Below are 16,895 nucleotides of genomic sequence, written 5' to 3' on the forward strand. Positions count from 1 at the left end.
AGGGCATCTACCTCCTATACTCCATAGAAATGTGTTAAACTCATAGGTTAAACTCACAGGTTAAACTGCTAACAGTGCAGTTTAAACCCATGTTTAAACCTATCAGTAATTTGTTTTTCATGCAAAAAAATAAGGCTGTACTTAAACTATGGAGGGCTTAAAAAACTTAAACGATGTACTTAAACAGCCGTTAAACGGTAGCCTACTAAAATGCCGTTAATAGATATTGTGACGTCGTTCATGTCGGCGGAAAGTAATGCCTAGCTATAAGCATTTTGCAAGAGCACCTGTGGCTCCGTGGCTGAGGCTATCGCTTCGTGAGCGAATGGTCCGTGGTTCAAATCTCACGCCAACCAAGACGATTATATTTCTTTTTGCTTATAGCGTGATCTTATTGCATTAGTTTCACTTTTTTTGGTTGGATTGGTTTAGTTATTTGGCGGGTTGGTTAGCGTGGTTATTTGGAGGGTGTTAATTCATTGGTTAGTTGGTTATTTGGTGGGGTTGGTTGGTTTTTACTAATTTATATTTGTTTTTTATATTTTTTTTTATCAGTGTTAGTTGCGTTGGTTAAGTTGGTTATTTGGTGGGGTGGATAGCGTTGGTTTGGTTTGGCTCCCCATAAGAGCAATGAGAGGATTTACGTCCCAGTATTGAAGGACAGAAAATCGAGCCGAATGGTTTCAAGACATAAATTCATCCTTGTTTAGTCAAACCTCCTACAACACAAGGATAGACTTATGTGGGAAATGCATTGAAATCTTAGACAAGGAAAGAGAGGGGACGGCTAACACCAAAGACATCTAAATAAAAGGAGACGAAACAATTTGTTTCGTGTATAATGCTCTTATGGTAATATACAGTTTTAAGAATTGGGCGGCGGCGCCAAAGCCAAAGCCAAATCCAACTGTGAGTTTATAAATCCTACTTAAGTCCTACTTTAAGGTTTGGTATATAATAAAATGTACATTTTTTCATTATAGCAGTAAAAATATGTAAAATGCTTTTAATAAGTTTTGTACCACATCCAAACCAAACTATTTTTAATAATTCCAAGTAGTATTTTCAATATCCTTTATTATAGTTAATGTTTGAAACTATAAATAATGCTACTCAGCATGGATTTCTCCAGTGGCGTAGGGAATTATAATCAGAGAATATATAATATTCTTTCAAAAAATTTGCCAATTTAGGTGTATAATAATAGTCTCAGTGAGTAATTAATAAAAATTTAAAAATAAATAAAATAACACAAAGCATCTAGAATTGTTTATTTTTTTGTGGAAAATTAGGATATTCTTATGATTGAAGGTAACAAATATTAAAAATTACATTATTCATTGAATCCGTACGCAAGTGTGAAGGGGAATGGCTAGATTCATTATTATACCGTATGGTCGAAAAAAAACGACGTCCAGTTGGCTTGTAAATGACGATCGACGACAGTCCCCATATAATTTTACATATAAAATGACAGCGATCTTCATTTCATAGCTATCGCTGATGCCGTCTTTTTTCGATGTCGTTTTGTATAGTTTTTATGTCATTTTATATGTAGAATTATATGGGGAATATCATCGATCGTAATTTACAAGCCAACTGGACGTCGTTTTTTTTTCGATTATACGGTGTAATAATGAATCTAGTCAATTCCCTTCACACTTGCTTACGGATTCAATGAATAATGTAATTTTTAATATTCATTTGTGAAATTGTCATTTCCAAACAAACAAGACGCCGTTTTTTTCGATCATACAGTATATATGTATATAAACGTTTAAAACATATGTTATTACATTATTTTTTATTTAATTATACATTATACACACGTTAATAAATAAATAATTGTCTTGATAATCAGTCCACTGTGACTGTTAAATAAATTTTGCATTATCGACTTAGATATTCTAATATTATAAAGGTGAGACTATAACATACAAAATTGTATATGCATTACTTAAAAATGAACGATATATTAGTTTACGTTTTAATAAATATTTTGTACCGTCTTTTGTACAAGCTAATTTCTGATGCTACGCCATTGGAGAATTTCAAGTGGTGAAAACTTGCCTCACTTTCAGCTGCCGTGTTACCTGTCCCCCCTCTTTCCTTATCTAAAGATTGAAATTCTATAGCCATCCTTCAACATCGGGACAGGAATTTAAGCGGTACCCTCCGTATATTTTATTTTAAACGTATTTGCATTTAGCCTATATATTCTACCAGTTATACAATTATTTTAATTAAGGAGGTAGGCAACTAATATGTTGTCATGTGACCTGCGCAGTCCAAAGCCATTGGCCATGTTCTGTTCACAATCTGTTTCTGACAGTTTTTTAACGGTCGTTTTAATTTCGAAGATGAAAGATTTTAATGTGATTTTAATTCTATGATTTTAATTTAAAGACCCCTTTCGTCATTTTCATAATAATATATCTACCGAAAACGTCATAGCAATATATCTGTTTTTGTATACCGTATATATCTGGTGTGGTTTTTAGGGAAATTGTATAATACTCCCATAAGTATCTTTGATATTGTGTTATTTTCTTAAATTACGATACGAGAGAAGAGTGTATATGTGTGATATACATAAGTTAGATATAAAACATTATCTACAACTATAACGTATGTACAATTGTGGTAGGCTCTTAATATGTAGTCCAAAATAAACACTGTTTCAGTTATTTACTCTAGTTCAGTTCCATATTTTTATATAATGTCCAAGGAAACGTCATTCGAAAGATCGTCGTCCAATTCATCTTCAATAAGAAGTAGTGGACTATGCCGTAAACGATTAAAAGATACATTTGACCAGTCAGAAATGAAAGAATCAAAGGATAGCGGTAAGGGTGTTTTTTCAGTTGTAAATTTGAATGACACTCGTAGATATCTTCGGAATGGAACAGAAAGACTATCCAAGACATTTAATTCAGTAAGGGTTAGCATTGAGTCCTTTTCGCAGGTAGTAAAAATATATTATTTACTTAAATAATTATAATTTATAGGAACTTTTAGCACCTAAAAATATCAACTAGAAGAAGGCAAATACTTCAAGAAGGTTCAGTTACACCAAATACTCAAACTCCTTGTACAAGGGCCAAGCAAGTGTTAGGTCGAACACCAACAAAATTGTATAGTCCGTTTGGAATAGAGAGTCCTTATAATTCAACAACTATTGATAAGGAGAATATGACTTCCAATACTTGATAAAATTGATTAATTCAAGTATTTTGTAAGCAATGGTTTGTAATTTATTTTACAGTATTAACTATTTTTTATTATGATTTTACCCCCACTTGAATTTCTCAGTTAATTCAAACTTCAGATTCTTTGTACTTAATCATATAGTATTGGTTTAGGCAACTTAAAGATATTTATAAAAATAAATATTTTTTATTAAACATTTTTGTCTTATTAGATCACTTTTATGAATACATAACATTACTACACTTCCCCATATCTAAAAATATATATATAAAAAGAATATTCTTAAACATAGGCTTAAAGAACAAAAAATAATATCAAATGCCTATACTATCATCTAGCTGAAAGCATAGTATAACATTAGAATTGTACAAGATGCAACAACTAACCCTAATATAATTGAATCTTTCTTTTTCTTTATATTCACACGATTTATCAAACTATTAATAACTGGATATCTATTAGAAATATCATTGAATCTTGTCTGTAGTCTTTTTAGCGTTTGACGCTGACTAGAAAGATGATCTCTAGCTTCAACAGCAATTGCAATTTGTTCATTTATTAAATGATCCGAACTGTAAAAAAAATTACTAAATTAAAGAAATATTTTCTTTCTAAATGTCTACCAACTTATGAATATGCTGATTCTCTTTTAGGTACATATCTCTTCTATTATTTACTCCATCATTTCTAAAGGTATCACTGGAACCTCTTAATAGATCTTCTCTTGCCCTACGACTTTCATGTTGCGAGTTTGTCTTATGATAATCTCTTAGTAAATCAGCAAGAATTTCTCTGTGTCTTTGAATAGTATGAAGCATTGCTGCCCCTGAAATGGGCTGTTCTGCTAGCCTTTCATTAATTTGGGTTAACTAAAGATAACACATATTTATTTTGTAATTTTATAAAAGGTCAACTAAAGTACCTTATTTAACATCTGTTCAATTTCCTCAGACATCGCTTCAAAAGTATCATCGCTAGATAATAGAGGAACGGAATCGGAGGAAGCAGCATTATGTGGAGATTTTATACCTGCTCCCAACTTACTAAATGCAACTAATTTTAAGTCGACTTCATTTTCAAGATGCCTTGCTTGCTTTCGTAAGTCTAAAAATCATGTTTTACGATTCCAAATAGTTTTAAATATAAAGAAAATTATTGTTTTTTACCTGAATATGACAAAGCTGTAGCCATTTTTGTTGATGTGTTGTTGGTTTTTGGTTTTGATATGGTTTTGGTGCTGTTCTTGGTTTTGGTTGTTTTGGTGTTTTTTGATATTAGGGAGGGGTACTGTATAAGTAAATTTGGGTAAAGGTGTGGATCCGGTGGCTGACCTTGAAGCCCATATTTGCTGCATTTGATCATCGATACTACGCAAGCGCACATCGTCGATGTTGCCAAATTGCAGTTTATTTTCGCATTATTTGCAGTTGAAATTTTTTTTTGAGTGTTAATCAATAATAATACAAATTCTATAATTAATTTTATAATTTCAGATTTATCTTGATATCCAAAATTAGGGAATGATATATAAAATTGTAATAATAATAACATTTATTTATATATTTACATTAGAATTAAAAATTATCATTTACGGATATTTTCTTAATGGTTTTAAACTTATTTTATTTCTTTCAAGTTATTTAATTTCTAGTTATTTACAGGCAACAATAGTTTTGATTATACATATGTATTGATGTATTGAAGTACTACCATGACGAGTCTTATAGAACAATACACGTCAATGGGAGATAGAGGTAACATTTTACCTATAATGTTACTAATATAATATACTTTGATTATAATGTTTGTATCATAATTTCTTAAAAATATCTAGTTAGTGGATTAATAGCAATTTTAGACATATATTTTATCGAAAAGTGTGTTGATAAGACTAAAATAAGCTTTATGTTTTATCTTTTTCTCTTTAGAAGGGAGATGGTTTGTGTCGTAGAATACATTACAGTATTTGATAATTACCCAGTATTTATAATATCGTGTACTTTGATATTCTTTTCTTAATTTACTCCAATTTCTTGTTTCCTATAATGCCAAATCTTGACAATATGGTGAAGGTTGAGTTTTGATCTTATTAGTTTTATAACTGTGTTTATACAAGACCAAATTAAGACTTAGTTAGTTTGTGATTTATATTAAGATCTTTCTTATAATATTTGTTATGTCTTAATCTTAATATCGTATGATCGAAAAAAAATGGCGTCCAATTAGCTTGGAAATGACGATCGATGACATTTCCCATATAATTTTACATATAAAATGACATCGATCTTCATTTCATAGCCATCGCTGACGCCGTTTTTATTCGATCATACGGTACTATATTATACTATGTCTGGAAAATAAATGTTAAAATATCTTAATTTTGCATATCCTATTCCATCCTTCCATTAGGAAAAATATGGTTTATAAATCATATACGCTAAGAAAATCACATAAATTAGGTGTAAGAATAGAGAAATCTTAAGGTAGCAGAAAAATTAATGCAATATATGTATAAGCAGAATTAAACAAGGTAACTGTTAATGTTGCTGAAGCTGATTCTACAATTTTAATTACGGAGGCTAAAAGGCCTTTTAAGGCCTCCGTAGTTTTGATGGAATGTTAAAAAAAACTATTATGAACATGACATGGAGCTACAGCATTTAAAAATTAAAAAAAAGAAAAAACTTGGACACATCCCTTTTAATTTCCCGAATTTTTAATAAAGCCCTTTTTAAACGTAGTACAATAATCTAGAGCAATTAGGTTAATTATAAGAATCTAGAGTTTTATTTCTATTTAATTTTATTGACTATAAAAATACATAATAAGCTTTCAAGTGAGGATTCCCAACTTGAGCATCAGCTATTCCGGGACAATTATTTTTAAGCTTTTAAATAATTGAAATTATTATATTAATATTTATACATTAAATATTAGACATTAAAATTTATTATGTATGTAGTACACACTTTTTTAGTTTCCAGGTCCCGGCCAAGGCAAAACTTTCGCCGGGACAAACTTTCTGATTCCTGGTTAATCCCGGCCAATCCGGGACGGTTGGGAACCTTATCAAGTGTTGTGCGAAATATTAAAATAATAATATAAATAATATACCGCGTACTATGATTGAAAAAAAATAGCGTCAGCGATGACTATGAAATAAAGATCGCTGTCATTTTATATGGCAAATGTCCTCAATCGTCATTTCCCAGCCAACTGGACGCCGTTTTTCAGTCATACGGTATATATTGACAAAAAAACACTGAAAAGCACATATTTCTTTTCTACTGAAAATAATTCCAAAATAACTTGCAAACTGGCAACATCGACGATGTGCGCATGCGTAGTATCTGTGACTATATGCAGCAAAAACTCGTTTCAAGGTCAGCCACCGGATCCACACCATTACCTAAATTTGTTTTGGAGCGGTATTGTTTTACAAAGATTTTAGAAAAACTACGCTCCTTTATTTAAAATTTTGAATTAATTCAGGGATGGGTATATAAACCGGGTTCCTTGTCCCTTTCTCTTTTTTTACGTTAATTATGTTTATTTTTTAAAAGAAAGGATAGGATGTAATTTAACAATCTGCTATCTGCTGAAAGGAAGGCGTTTACGTCTTTTTTATACGTTTTCGTGTAAAAATACAAGATAAAACCACAGTCAAATCACAATTAAAACAGTAGTCACAAAGCCTAAAAAACTAAATTAGTTTTTGCCATTATGGCTGTGATTATGGTTTCTTTTTCATTACACATTCATCCCTGAGAAATTGCGATTTTGTTGGTATTTAAATAGCTTCTATGGCTGTTAATCTTTTATCTGTGCAAAAACGACGATAAATGACTAATGACAGCTGTTCTGAGACCTTGGTCCCGACGTGACGTGAACTGTCAGAACTGTCGCCATTCGCGAATGTCACTTCTATGTCACTTCTGAATTCCAGTCGTCAATCGTCAGTCATTTTTTGGGGACCTATTTTGTGGGATATTTTCTTGTTTCTGGAACAACTTTCTAAATTTTAAGTGTTAAAATTTCAGTTACTTAATCATCTGTAATTAAGAAAAACTTACTGTGCTCTCTCCTCGATAATTATAAGAGAGGTAACATATTTTAATTATCTAACGAACGAATAGCCATGTATACTTTATGGTCTCATTAAACTGAAAAATAGGATATTATTTTATGTTTAGTGTAGTGATTACTATACTATTTTGCAAACATATTTTATAGTAGTGATATTACAACTTTCACTTGTTATCGCTAATGAATATATAGGTATATACATTTTATTATTCTCATATTATTCCTAAATTTGACCTTTGTATTAGTGCAGAATATATAAGTTCAAGTTTTGCGATTATCAAATATTATTGGTGATACGATTATCGTTCAGACTCGGTGATCTCCAAAAGTTTAAAATAGATTGGCAAAATATTCTTTATGTTTGCAGTATTTATCATAAGACCTAGGTATTATTTAATTTATTTTAATATTCTATTGAAGTAGAAATGGTTTAAATAAATTGTTATATGGTTTTTAGACGTGCAGAAGTATTTTTTGGCTATTAATAAGAATTTGAAAATGTCTCAATCACACTACAGTGATGCTGAAGATTCTTTTGCTGAATCTGATGTGGGCCTTAGAAAAAGAAAAATTTGGGACCCAGACAGTGAATCAATAGCTTCAGAAATAAAAGATTTATTGGAGGATGATGTAAATTCATTAGTAAGTATTCATTAATAAATGCATTTTAATATATTTTTTGCAGTTTTTTATGGAATAAAAATAATTTTGTAGTTATATTTTATCTAAATAGACACTCTATAATTTTCAATTGTCCAGATTTTGTCCAGATTTCTGAGTTTGCTTGTCTGGGATTTCCAAAAGCCTTTATGGAAACCCTAGTTGTGAAAGTGTTGTTATTTGTTACGTTTTTACTGGGTTCTGCGTGGATAATTTAAAGTTTTATTTATTTAACAGAGTTTATTTACACTAAAGAATACGAGATACTATATAATTCTTAAAAACTAATTATTAAACTTATTTACAAATATTTATGTGGGGAGTTTATTTTTTGAATTTAGCGCGACCTCTATGCAATCAATACTTGTGATAGTCTGTTTCTTTTACACTGTGGTCATTGCTACTTATATATAGGAGTGCAATAGACAGTGTAGAATGTTTGCGATTTCATTATTCAGGGTGCATCTACACTTATCCTAGAAACGGCGTAATGATCTTGAATAGATTTCCAGTAATTCTGTTGGCTGAAATATTTGACAGATGAATTTTTCAGCCAATAGAATTACTGGAAAACTATTCAAGGTCGTTTCTAAGATAGTGTGGTTGCACCCTCAGACACGAGGCGAAGGTCGCATTGGACGCGTTCAGTGAACACAGCCGCTGACATTCAGCGTAGATTTTCGCTGACCCTTGATTTATGACAGTTTACGGTATTCCCTAAACGGCAAAAAAGCAAAAAACAGTAGCTGTTCTTTGAATAAGAAGACTAAGGAAGGAGCATAATGCTATCCATGTATTCCAATGTATTCAAGCATGGTGGTCGAAAAAAGGACTCTAGGTTGGGGATCCTTGACAGTTCTGTTTGACGATTCATTTGACACATTGGAATTTGATTCGAAATTTTGTGGATTTGTCAGTCTTTACGGAGCTTATTTTATGTTATTTATTATTTATTCTACTACTGATAGTTGTATAAAGGTGTAACAGTGACACTCGCGATTTATAGAAAAAAACTCTAAAATAGTTGGTTGTGTAGCGTGCGGTAGATCTCGGCAAAAATCAAGTGAAATAATGGAACGGCTTTTCGCTAGTAAGTGACTATATAAAATACATACGTGTAATAAACCGATCATTTATGAAATTCACTTAAATTAACTAATTATATATTTTTTCTTGCATTTTTGCTTTTATTTACTACTTGTCAAAGATTAGATGTCAAAGAATTTAGATACGTCAATTTGACTTACCTGCTTCAGTAGTGTATCGGATGTTTATGGTTATAAATAATTATTATAACTTATCTATTTTTATTAAAATTTTATATTTTTATAACAATTTTAATAACTACCAACATTTATTCACAACGTAAAATAAATAAAAAATTATAGAGTCTACCACACGTCTACCCTACATCATAGTTTTACATTTCTTAAATAAAATTAGAACGGCACTGATAAACCGGAATTTAAGTCCGCCATATTTGACGCCTATCGCGGTGGACCTAAGATTTTTGTATGGAGTGTAGAGGTAAGGAGAAACAACTCCGTGCATTAAAAAATGGTCAAAAAAAGGGAAGAATTAGGATGGCGCTGCTGTAGCAAAAACCTAAAATTTAAGACATGCGCTGAACATTTTTAGAACAGCTGATTCAAAAGACATAAATATTTGACGTGAATCATATACGTGAAGCCGCAGGTTTCAAAAAATACAAATTTATTTTATGTCACATGTAATAAATTACAGATTTTTATTCAGCAGCAATAGACTAGGCTCTTTTTTTATAGCCCTCATAAGTTATTTCGCAAATGTCATTCAAGACGACGAAAACATTATTCTGATCGTTTTAGCTTAAAATTAATGTTAATTATAATTAAGAAAAAAATTATTTAAAGTAATAATTGGTGATGGGTTTAAAATAAATATAATGCAGCTTTAAAATAACTTCATACCTACATTTATTTAGTATAAAAGTAAGTCAACATGTGGTTTTATTATCAATTATTCAGAAGCAATAGACTGAGCCTTTTTTTTATTTTTTCTCATAAGTTATTTCATAAATCTCATTCAAGATGAAAAAAAGCTTTAGTTTAAAATTAATGTTAATTATAATTAGGAAACTATTTAAAGTTTAATTGATTATATGGGATTTAAATAAATATAATGCAGGTCAAAAATAACTATAAAATAATACTATATAACTAATATAAAAATTAAGCCAATATAATGTAATTTTATACTGTACAAGTATTTATTTACGTTTTGCCATCGTAGTTGCCATTCATTCAGAATAGTGGATTTTAAATGTTCAATAGTCGGATGGCTTAACTACCTTAATATCAACTACTTCTAGACAAGAATCGTGTGCAGTATTATCTTCTTTTTCACTCCCAGCTATTCCAACATGGCTTGCATGGCTTGGGACGTGGAATAATATAATTTTATAGCCCTTCCAGATCCTCATGTCTTCCTTGTAGTTCACCCAATAGAATCGTTCTCGCAGCTTCCTCCCAAGTTGGTAGTTGCTATTCATTCAGAATAGTGGATTTTAAATATATTTGGTAGTCGGATGGTTTAACTATCGTAACAATAACTACTTTTAATAATTCTTTTTCTCAATTCTTTGCACTATAATTTGCATCCCACGTATTGTAATATTTTCCTTTGAATTTCGTTTCCTATTGTCCCACGGCTTGAGACGTAATGTTATAGCCCTTCCAGATCCTCATGTATATCCCTTTTCCTTGTAGTCCACCCAATAGAACCTTTCTCTTAGCTTCCTCTCAAGTTGGTAGTTTCCATTCATTAAGAATAGTGGATTTTAAACATGTTTTGTACTCGGATGGTTTAACTACTGTAACATCATAAATAAATTGTATACCAACACATAATGGCCAAACTTCAACAGACTTTAATATTCATAAACCTCATCAAAAGAAAATATTTTTTGATCCAAAGTTTTTTTTTCGTTATTAGAATAAATTACCTGGAATTTGTTAATTCATTACAACATTGAATAAAAGATGCAAAGTGTTTATATATACTATAATAGATAAATCTTCATTTAAAATTATGTGATAGATCTGCTTGCTTGTAGGATCTAGACTGATAAACTCAATTTCTTTTATTGATATAACCAATAAAGTAGTAATGCTGAAATTTTGTTTTTGATTTGTGCAATAAGGTCCATTATTTCCATTATTTGATGCTGTTATTGCTCTACAAAATGTTGATCTCTATCAAGGGATGTTTATGTGTATAATATTACTATTTATGTGTATAATAATACTGTATGATCGAAAAAACACGGCGTGCAGTTGGCTTGGAAATGAACATCTCGATGACATTCTCCATATCATTTTACATATAAAATGACAGGAATCTTCATTTCATAGGCATCGCTGACGCTGTTTTTTATTCAATCAAATTGTACTTACGTATATAATATTCATTTAATGGTTCCTGTTTTAGTTGCTGGTGTTCATATTTTGGTTTTTTATTCTGTTGTTGCTCTACAAAATGTTAATATTTATGTGTATAACATTACTCTTTCTTTGTATAATAAGACTTATGTGTATAATATTCATTTAATGGTGCCCTTCTTGCTTGTTGCTGTTGTTGCAACTCTTGCAGAATTTAAATTAACCTGAGGCAGTAGGTACAGCTTCATCCTCCAACATTTTCCTATGTAAATACTGCAAGTGGACAGTATTTCTGATGACAATTTTATCATAAACTTTAACATCTTGTTCTTTAAAACGAAACTGCCATACCTTATCTGTAGATTTCAAAGCAATATCTAAATGCTTTTGACCATCGCTGTAATCTAATTCTTGAAAATCAATACCTAATATTATCCTGATGATTTTGATTTTTGATAGATTATTAAAATACAGCACTTACAGTTAACTATATTTCTTGAAAGTACCTACAACTTTATTTATTTCCTACTTTTATTTGTTTAAAAAAATGCCAACAATTTGTGCATGTCTGTCAAACTTTAAAATCATTAAAAATAAATTTTATTCAGGTTGTAACTTTATAGAAAGGATTGTAAAAATATACTTTGTAACATGTATGTCAATAATCTTACGAAAAATGTTTACTACACTTTTGATTGACTCTAATTTTTACATATAATACAAATAATACAATACTGAATTATAATTATATGTATTTTACAGGCTTTGCCTTTGTTCTTTATTTTTCCATCAGCTATTCAATCAACTTCGCACCACACACACTTTAACCATTGTTAAATAATAAATAAAGCACAAAATATTCATAAACAATAATTATTTTATATTCTAAAAAATAAAAACAAAACTTTTTTTGGGTAATGCTTGGTTATATTTATTTTTATTCTCTTATCTTCTCTTACTTTTCATTTTTTAGATTTATGCGTTTTTAGCGCCACTGTGGTCATTTGGCGAACCCTTATTCTTCCCATTTTGTGACCACTTTTTCAATAAAAGTCCCATAAGAGTTATTTCTCCTTACCTCTACACTCCATAGATTTTTGATATGCTCCTTCCTTAGTCTTCTTATTCAAAGTAGCTCTCTCATGCGCTCTCTGTCTACTATAAAAATTTGAGAGAAATGTAAATAAATCGTCAAATCGGTCTATAATCGGTCTTTAGTTTTTAGAATAAAAATTATTTTAAAAAAAGAATTATTCCAGTGGCTGATCATTTAATAATTTAAAATATATTATTTGACAATACAGTATTAAACATTAAATTTCTAAAAAATAATAAAAACACCTATATAAACAAAACGACTTAAAATAACAGGAACTGGCAGTTAAGATGTACTATATGACCGACCAAGTCACCTTTTATGCATTTTTTTTTGATGGTATGGTACAAATAAAATTACTGAAGGTGTAAATATTATATAAGTAAACTTAGATCAGCGACATCTTCTCTCGTTAGGCAACCAAACTTTAGATCACATGTTAGGCGGACTTCCCACCTCATAACGATGCTGACTGGAGTTTGCCCTGTGGATTCTTGGACGGATTAACAGTAGACCAGCAGGAACAGGGGAAGGAATTTGTCCCAGTCTCTTTGATGATCAAAGACCAGATAATGGTTCTGTTCATGCGTTCAACCATCTCATCATAGTTAAATGTTATGAATTAATTTATAATGTTTTTTTTTACGAAAAGTTAAATTTTGTTGTTGAAAAATTGGTTTACATGATAAAAACTATGAATAAAGGTTGATTCTCACTATACCTTCCATATCAGCTCTCTTCCGTTTACATAAAATATTATATCATGTAAATGAATAGGACAATGCACACTATCCGATCCTTTTCCCTTCCGTTCCATATCCTTTCCTTTCATACATTTTTTTGGCGGACGAATTGAAGCGTATCGGACACAGTGTTGTCAAGTTCTTATATTTGTGCCAGCTATGTTAACATTTTGCTGATATTTATTTATTCTTTCACTTCTTAATTAAATCTATTACCTTTTTTAAAAGATACGAATTTTTAAAATAAAACTTTGGTAATGATATAAATTGTACAATAAAAAGTATGGAAATAAAAAGTATGGAACTGATACGGAACGGAAGCTTATGTATAGTGTCAATACAATAAAAAATACGGAACGGATATGGAATGGATGTGGAATAGAAACGGAAGGTATAGTGAGAATCAACCTTAATTGGTTGTGATAATAGATACGAAGAATACCGTAATAGATACGAAGATGGTTAAATTGGGGCAAAGTTGCGCCTTGGGATGTTCACCAAAATGCCATCAAAAAAGTTTTAAAAATTTCAAGGATTACTTAGTTTTCTGGAAAAAAAAACGGATTTTTTTGAAAATCAGTTTTATTTTTTCCTGTCGTTAGTTTTTAGAAAATCAAAAAACTAATTGCACATTCTCATAGCCACTTTATTAGAGGTATCTGATAGTATTTTAGATTTTTAAATTAGCTGATAATTTGTGAGATACAGAGGCTGACTTAATTTTTTTAAATAAGGACCTGCATTTTTTATTTCAGATTTTGAAAGAACTCGGTTTTCTGAGTACAATGATATGCCACACTTTATACTTTTTTTTTGTTTAGGACATTAAAACACAAAACTTATTTAATCTAATTTCAAGTCCTGCTCTGTTTTTTAAATATTTAAATTATTCATCGTTACAATATTGATAAGCCTTCAAATTTAACTATAACGTGGGGTAAAACATTGAATGCGAAAAATCAAATTCAATAAAAAAAATAATTGCATTACTTGAGGTCATTTGTAAAAGTGAAATCAATATTTTTCAACATTTACAATAAAGAGTACAAAATGCATTCTGAAGTATAAGAAGGAGATATGTTCAAAGAGGTATAAATAAAATTGAAAGAATAATAAATTTGTGCAATAGGCAAGGTGATAACCCTTTCGAACATGTAGAGCATTAGAAACTAGTTTGTAGAAGGTGATTTATAATAACTACGATTAACATTATGCATATTTTTAGATCGTACACTGAGAATTTCAAATTCACAATAAAAAAAAGTTAAAAATAATATTTTTAAATTGCTGAGCTGAATATTATTTATTTGAATCTTTCAATTGGCTCGATTCCTAATTCAATGTTAATTAGCGCTGATCAATACTGTTGCAATGAATATAATCAGATTAAATATTTTAAACCAGGGTCGGACTTGAAAATATTTTAAATAATAATTAAAGTTTTGTTGTTGTTAAGGTACCCAAAACAAAACAAAATATAAAGTGTGGCATATCGTTGTACTCAGGAGACCGAGTTCTTTCAAAAGCTGATATAAAAAATGCAGGTCCGTATTTAAAAAAATGAAGTCGGCTTCGTTATCTCACAAATTATCAGCTAATTTGAAAATCTAAAAATACTGTCAGATAGCCCTAATAAACTGGCTATGAGAATATGCAATTAGTTTTTTGATTTTCTAAAAAGTAACGACAGGAAAAAATAAAATTGATTTTCAAAAAAATTCGTTTTTTCCAAAAAACTCAGCAATTCTTGAAGTTTTAAAAACTTCTTTGATAGCATTTTGGTGAATATCCCAAGGCGCAACTTTGCTCCAATTTAACCATCTTTGTATCTATTACGGTTTCCAAGATACCAATGCTCGTACCTCGAGTTTGTAGCACCCTGTATAGTAAGTTAGTTAAACAATTTTTTTATAATACTTTTATTTACACAAACAAAACAATAGTATTTTATCAATTTAAGTATTGTACAAATAAGTTTCAAGCATGTACAGATATAAATTTCACGATGCTATCTCAATAAATGGGGAAGTTATTCATGCTTTGCATCACTTTGGTCTAATTTTTTACAGCTAAATTTATTTTTCTTTAAAAACTATTAATTGATTCAATAAATTTAACTGAATATACAACCACTCGATAAATATTTGACTAACAAATGGAGTACCATCAATTAATTTTCCTTCTACCACAAGACGGCTCCTATTGGTTAAAAACTATTAAATTTTATTTTTCCTCTAAATAGTTGAAAATTAATGTGCTTATGTAAAACTAAAAAAGAAACAACCTTTTGAAATAATTTTTTCAATTCGGCCAATAAAATCGTTTTTAGCCATTAATTTTTGGCCAGCAACGCTTTAGCAACAGTGTAAATTCTATTATGTCATTTTTAATCTATTTTAAAGCAAAAACCAATGACTAAAGAATATAAGGACATGTAACGCCCATATACGGGCTGCAGCAGAATTTGTGACCTTAGAGGCCATTCTTTTAATGGCAAACAATGAGTCATCATTTGGTCACCAGCGACAATTTTAGCGATTTTTAATAGTTTATGCGTAGTGAACTTTATATAAACTTTATTACAATGGAGATTAGTTGTTCAAGCTTTCAAGTGTAAAAGCAGCAGCGATAAGAAAGAGCCAGGAGTTACGTTTCATTTTCTTATTGAATTCGATAATTATTCTTCAATTTCAATTAACATCTATACCGGGTGTTGCATCGTCGGACGGGACATAGGAAATCCCATGTAAATTTTAATGGGGTCAATTATTGGCTTCCCTAATTATTTTAGAGAATAATTCTATTTAGGTTTATTGAAGAGCACTAAAACCCACATTCAAAAGAATAACTTTAGATATTTTTGATTAGCTCGTTTACGCCGAGTTTTTTTACGAGTTATCGCCGATTTCTTTTTAAATATTTCTTCTTTCTTATGGCCCTGTATATGCTTATGAGCACCAGTCAAGGTAAAAGATAACTGTCAAATGAAGTTGTCATTTCAGAAATTTACCTATTTAGTGCTTTATTATTATTGAAAACTCATTCCTTCATCGGAAATCTTAAAGATGTATTTATAAATACAAATTAATATGAATTAAAGGTAATCAATTACAAGGTTAATTATAGTATTATTACAATATTCAATAACTTATTAATTTAGGTACTATTAAATTGTTACAACTTTAGGGTTTAAGATGTTCAAATATTCCTCCATCGACTGCTAGATAATAACCCAGGCGATCATAAAATTCTCTTCTTACATTCGCTTGTTGGTAAACTGAAATTCTATTGTATTCGGCAGAAATAGTATTTTTTAACTCGTCTAGATTTGGGTATTTTTTATCCTTGTATATCCTGTTTTTTAAATGGCCCCAGAGAAAGAAATCATTTGGCGAAATATCAGGAGATTTTGCTGGCCAATTTACTCTATGATTTAGGCCAATAACGTTTCCGTTAAAACTATTATCTAAATATTCCCGAATAGCCAGGGTACTATGTGCCGGGCAGCCATCCATTTGGTACCAAACTTCCTGATTTTCCCTAGCGGCATCATGTAAAGAAGGTAAAATATGATTTTCGAGTAGTTCCAAATAATATTCTGCATTTAAATTTCGCGTAAGAAATAATGGCCCGATAATATTGTGTCCGAATATCCATGCCCAAACATTTACTTTCTGTGGA

At 30.3% G+C, this 16,895-nt stretch overlaps 2 protein-coding genes and 1 long non-coding RNA gene across 4 annotated transcripts in view; 1 reads left to right on the plus strand and 2 right to left on the minus strand.

Annotated features, from left to right (window-relative positions):
• Window positions 1-3,387: 3,387 nt before the first annotated feature.
• LOC115885017 (Golgi SNAP receptor complex member 1) lies at window positions 3,388-4,497 on the minus strand. The gene is made up of 4 exons (XM_030903761.1): window positions 4,377-4,497; window positions 4,133-4,314; window positions 3,838-4,079; window positions 3,388-3,782 (listed from the first exon to the last, which is right to left on the minus strand). The coding sequence occupies exons 1-4, from the start codon at window positions 4,399-4,401 to the stop codon at window positions 3,545-3,547; spliced, it is 687 nt and encodes a 228-aa protein (XP_030759621.1). The 5' UTR covers window positions 4,402-4,497; the 3' UTR covers window positions 3,388-3,544.
• A 2,596-nt stretch (window positions 4,498-7,093) lies between these two features.
• Window positions 7,094-16,895, plus strand: part of LOC115884998 (adiponectin receptor protein) — a 29,171-nt gene continuing 19,369 nt past the window's right edge. Inside the window, 2 exon segments of the mRNA XM_030903739.1 lie at window positions 7,094-7,313; window positions 7,754-7,938. Coding sequence (XP_030759599.1) covers window positions 7,795-7,938 — 144 coding nt within the window. The 5' untranslated portion in view covers window positions 7,094-7,313; window positions 7,754-7,794.
• On the minus strand, window positions 10,673-12,234 carry LOC115885018. 2 transcript variants are annotated; one of them, XR_004050663.1, is made up of 4 exons: window positions 11,522-12,234; window positions 11,391-11,465; window positions 10,998-11,172; window positions 10,673-10,939 (listed from the first exon to the last, which is right to left on the minus strand). It is a non-coding gene; the product is annotated as an uncharacterized LOC115885018 (long non-coding RNA). The 2 variants fall into 2 exon arrangements; XR_004050664.1 differs by having other exon boundaries at window positions 10,998-11,189.

Source organism: Sitophilus oryzae, unplaced genomic scaffold (genome assembly GCF_002938485.1).
Source record: "Sitophilus oryzae breed Bouriz unplaced genomic scaffold, Soryzae_2.0 scaffold_359_pilon_pilon, whole genome shotgun sequence".
Classification (NCBI taxonomy): domain Eukaryota; kingdom Metazoa; phylum Arthropoda; class Insecta; order Coleoptera; family Curculionidae; genus Sitophilus; species Sitophilus oryzae.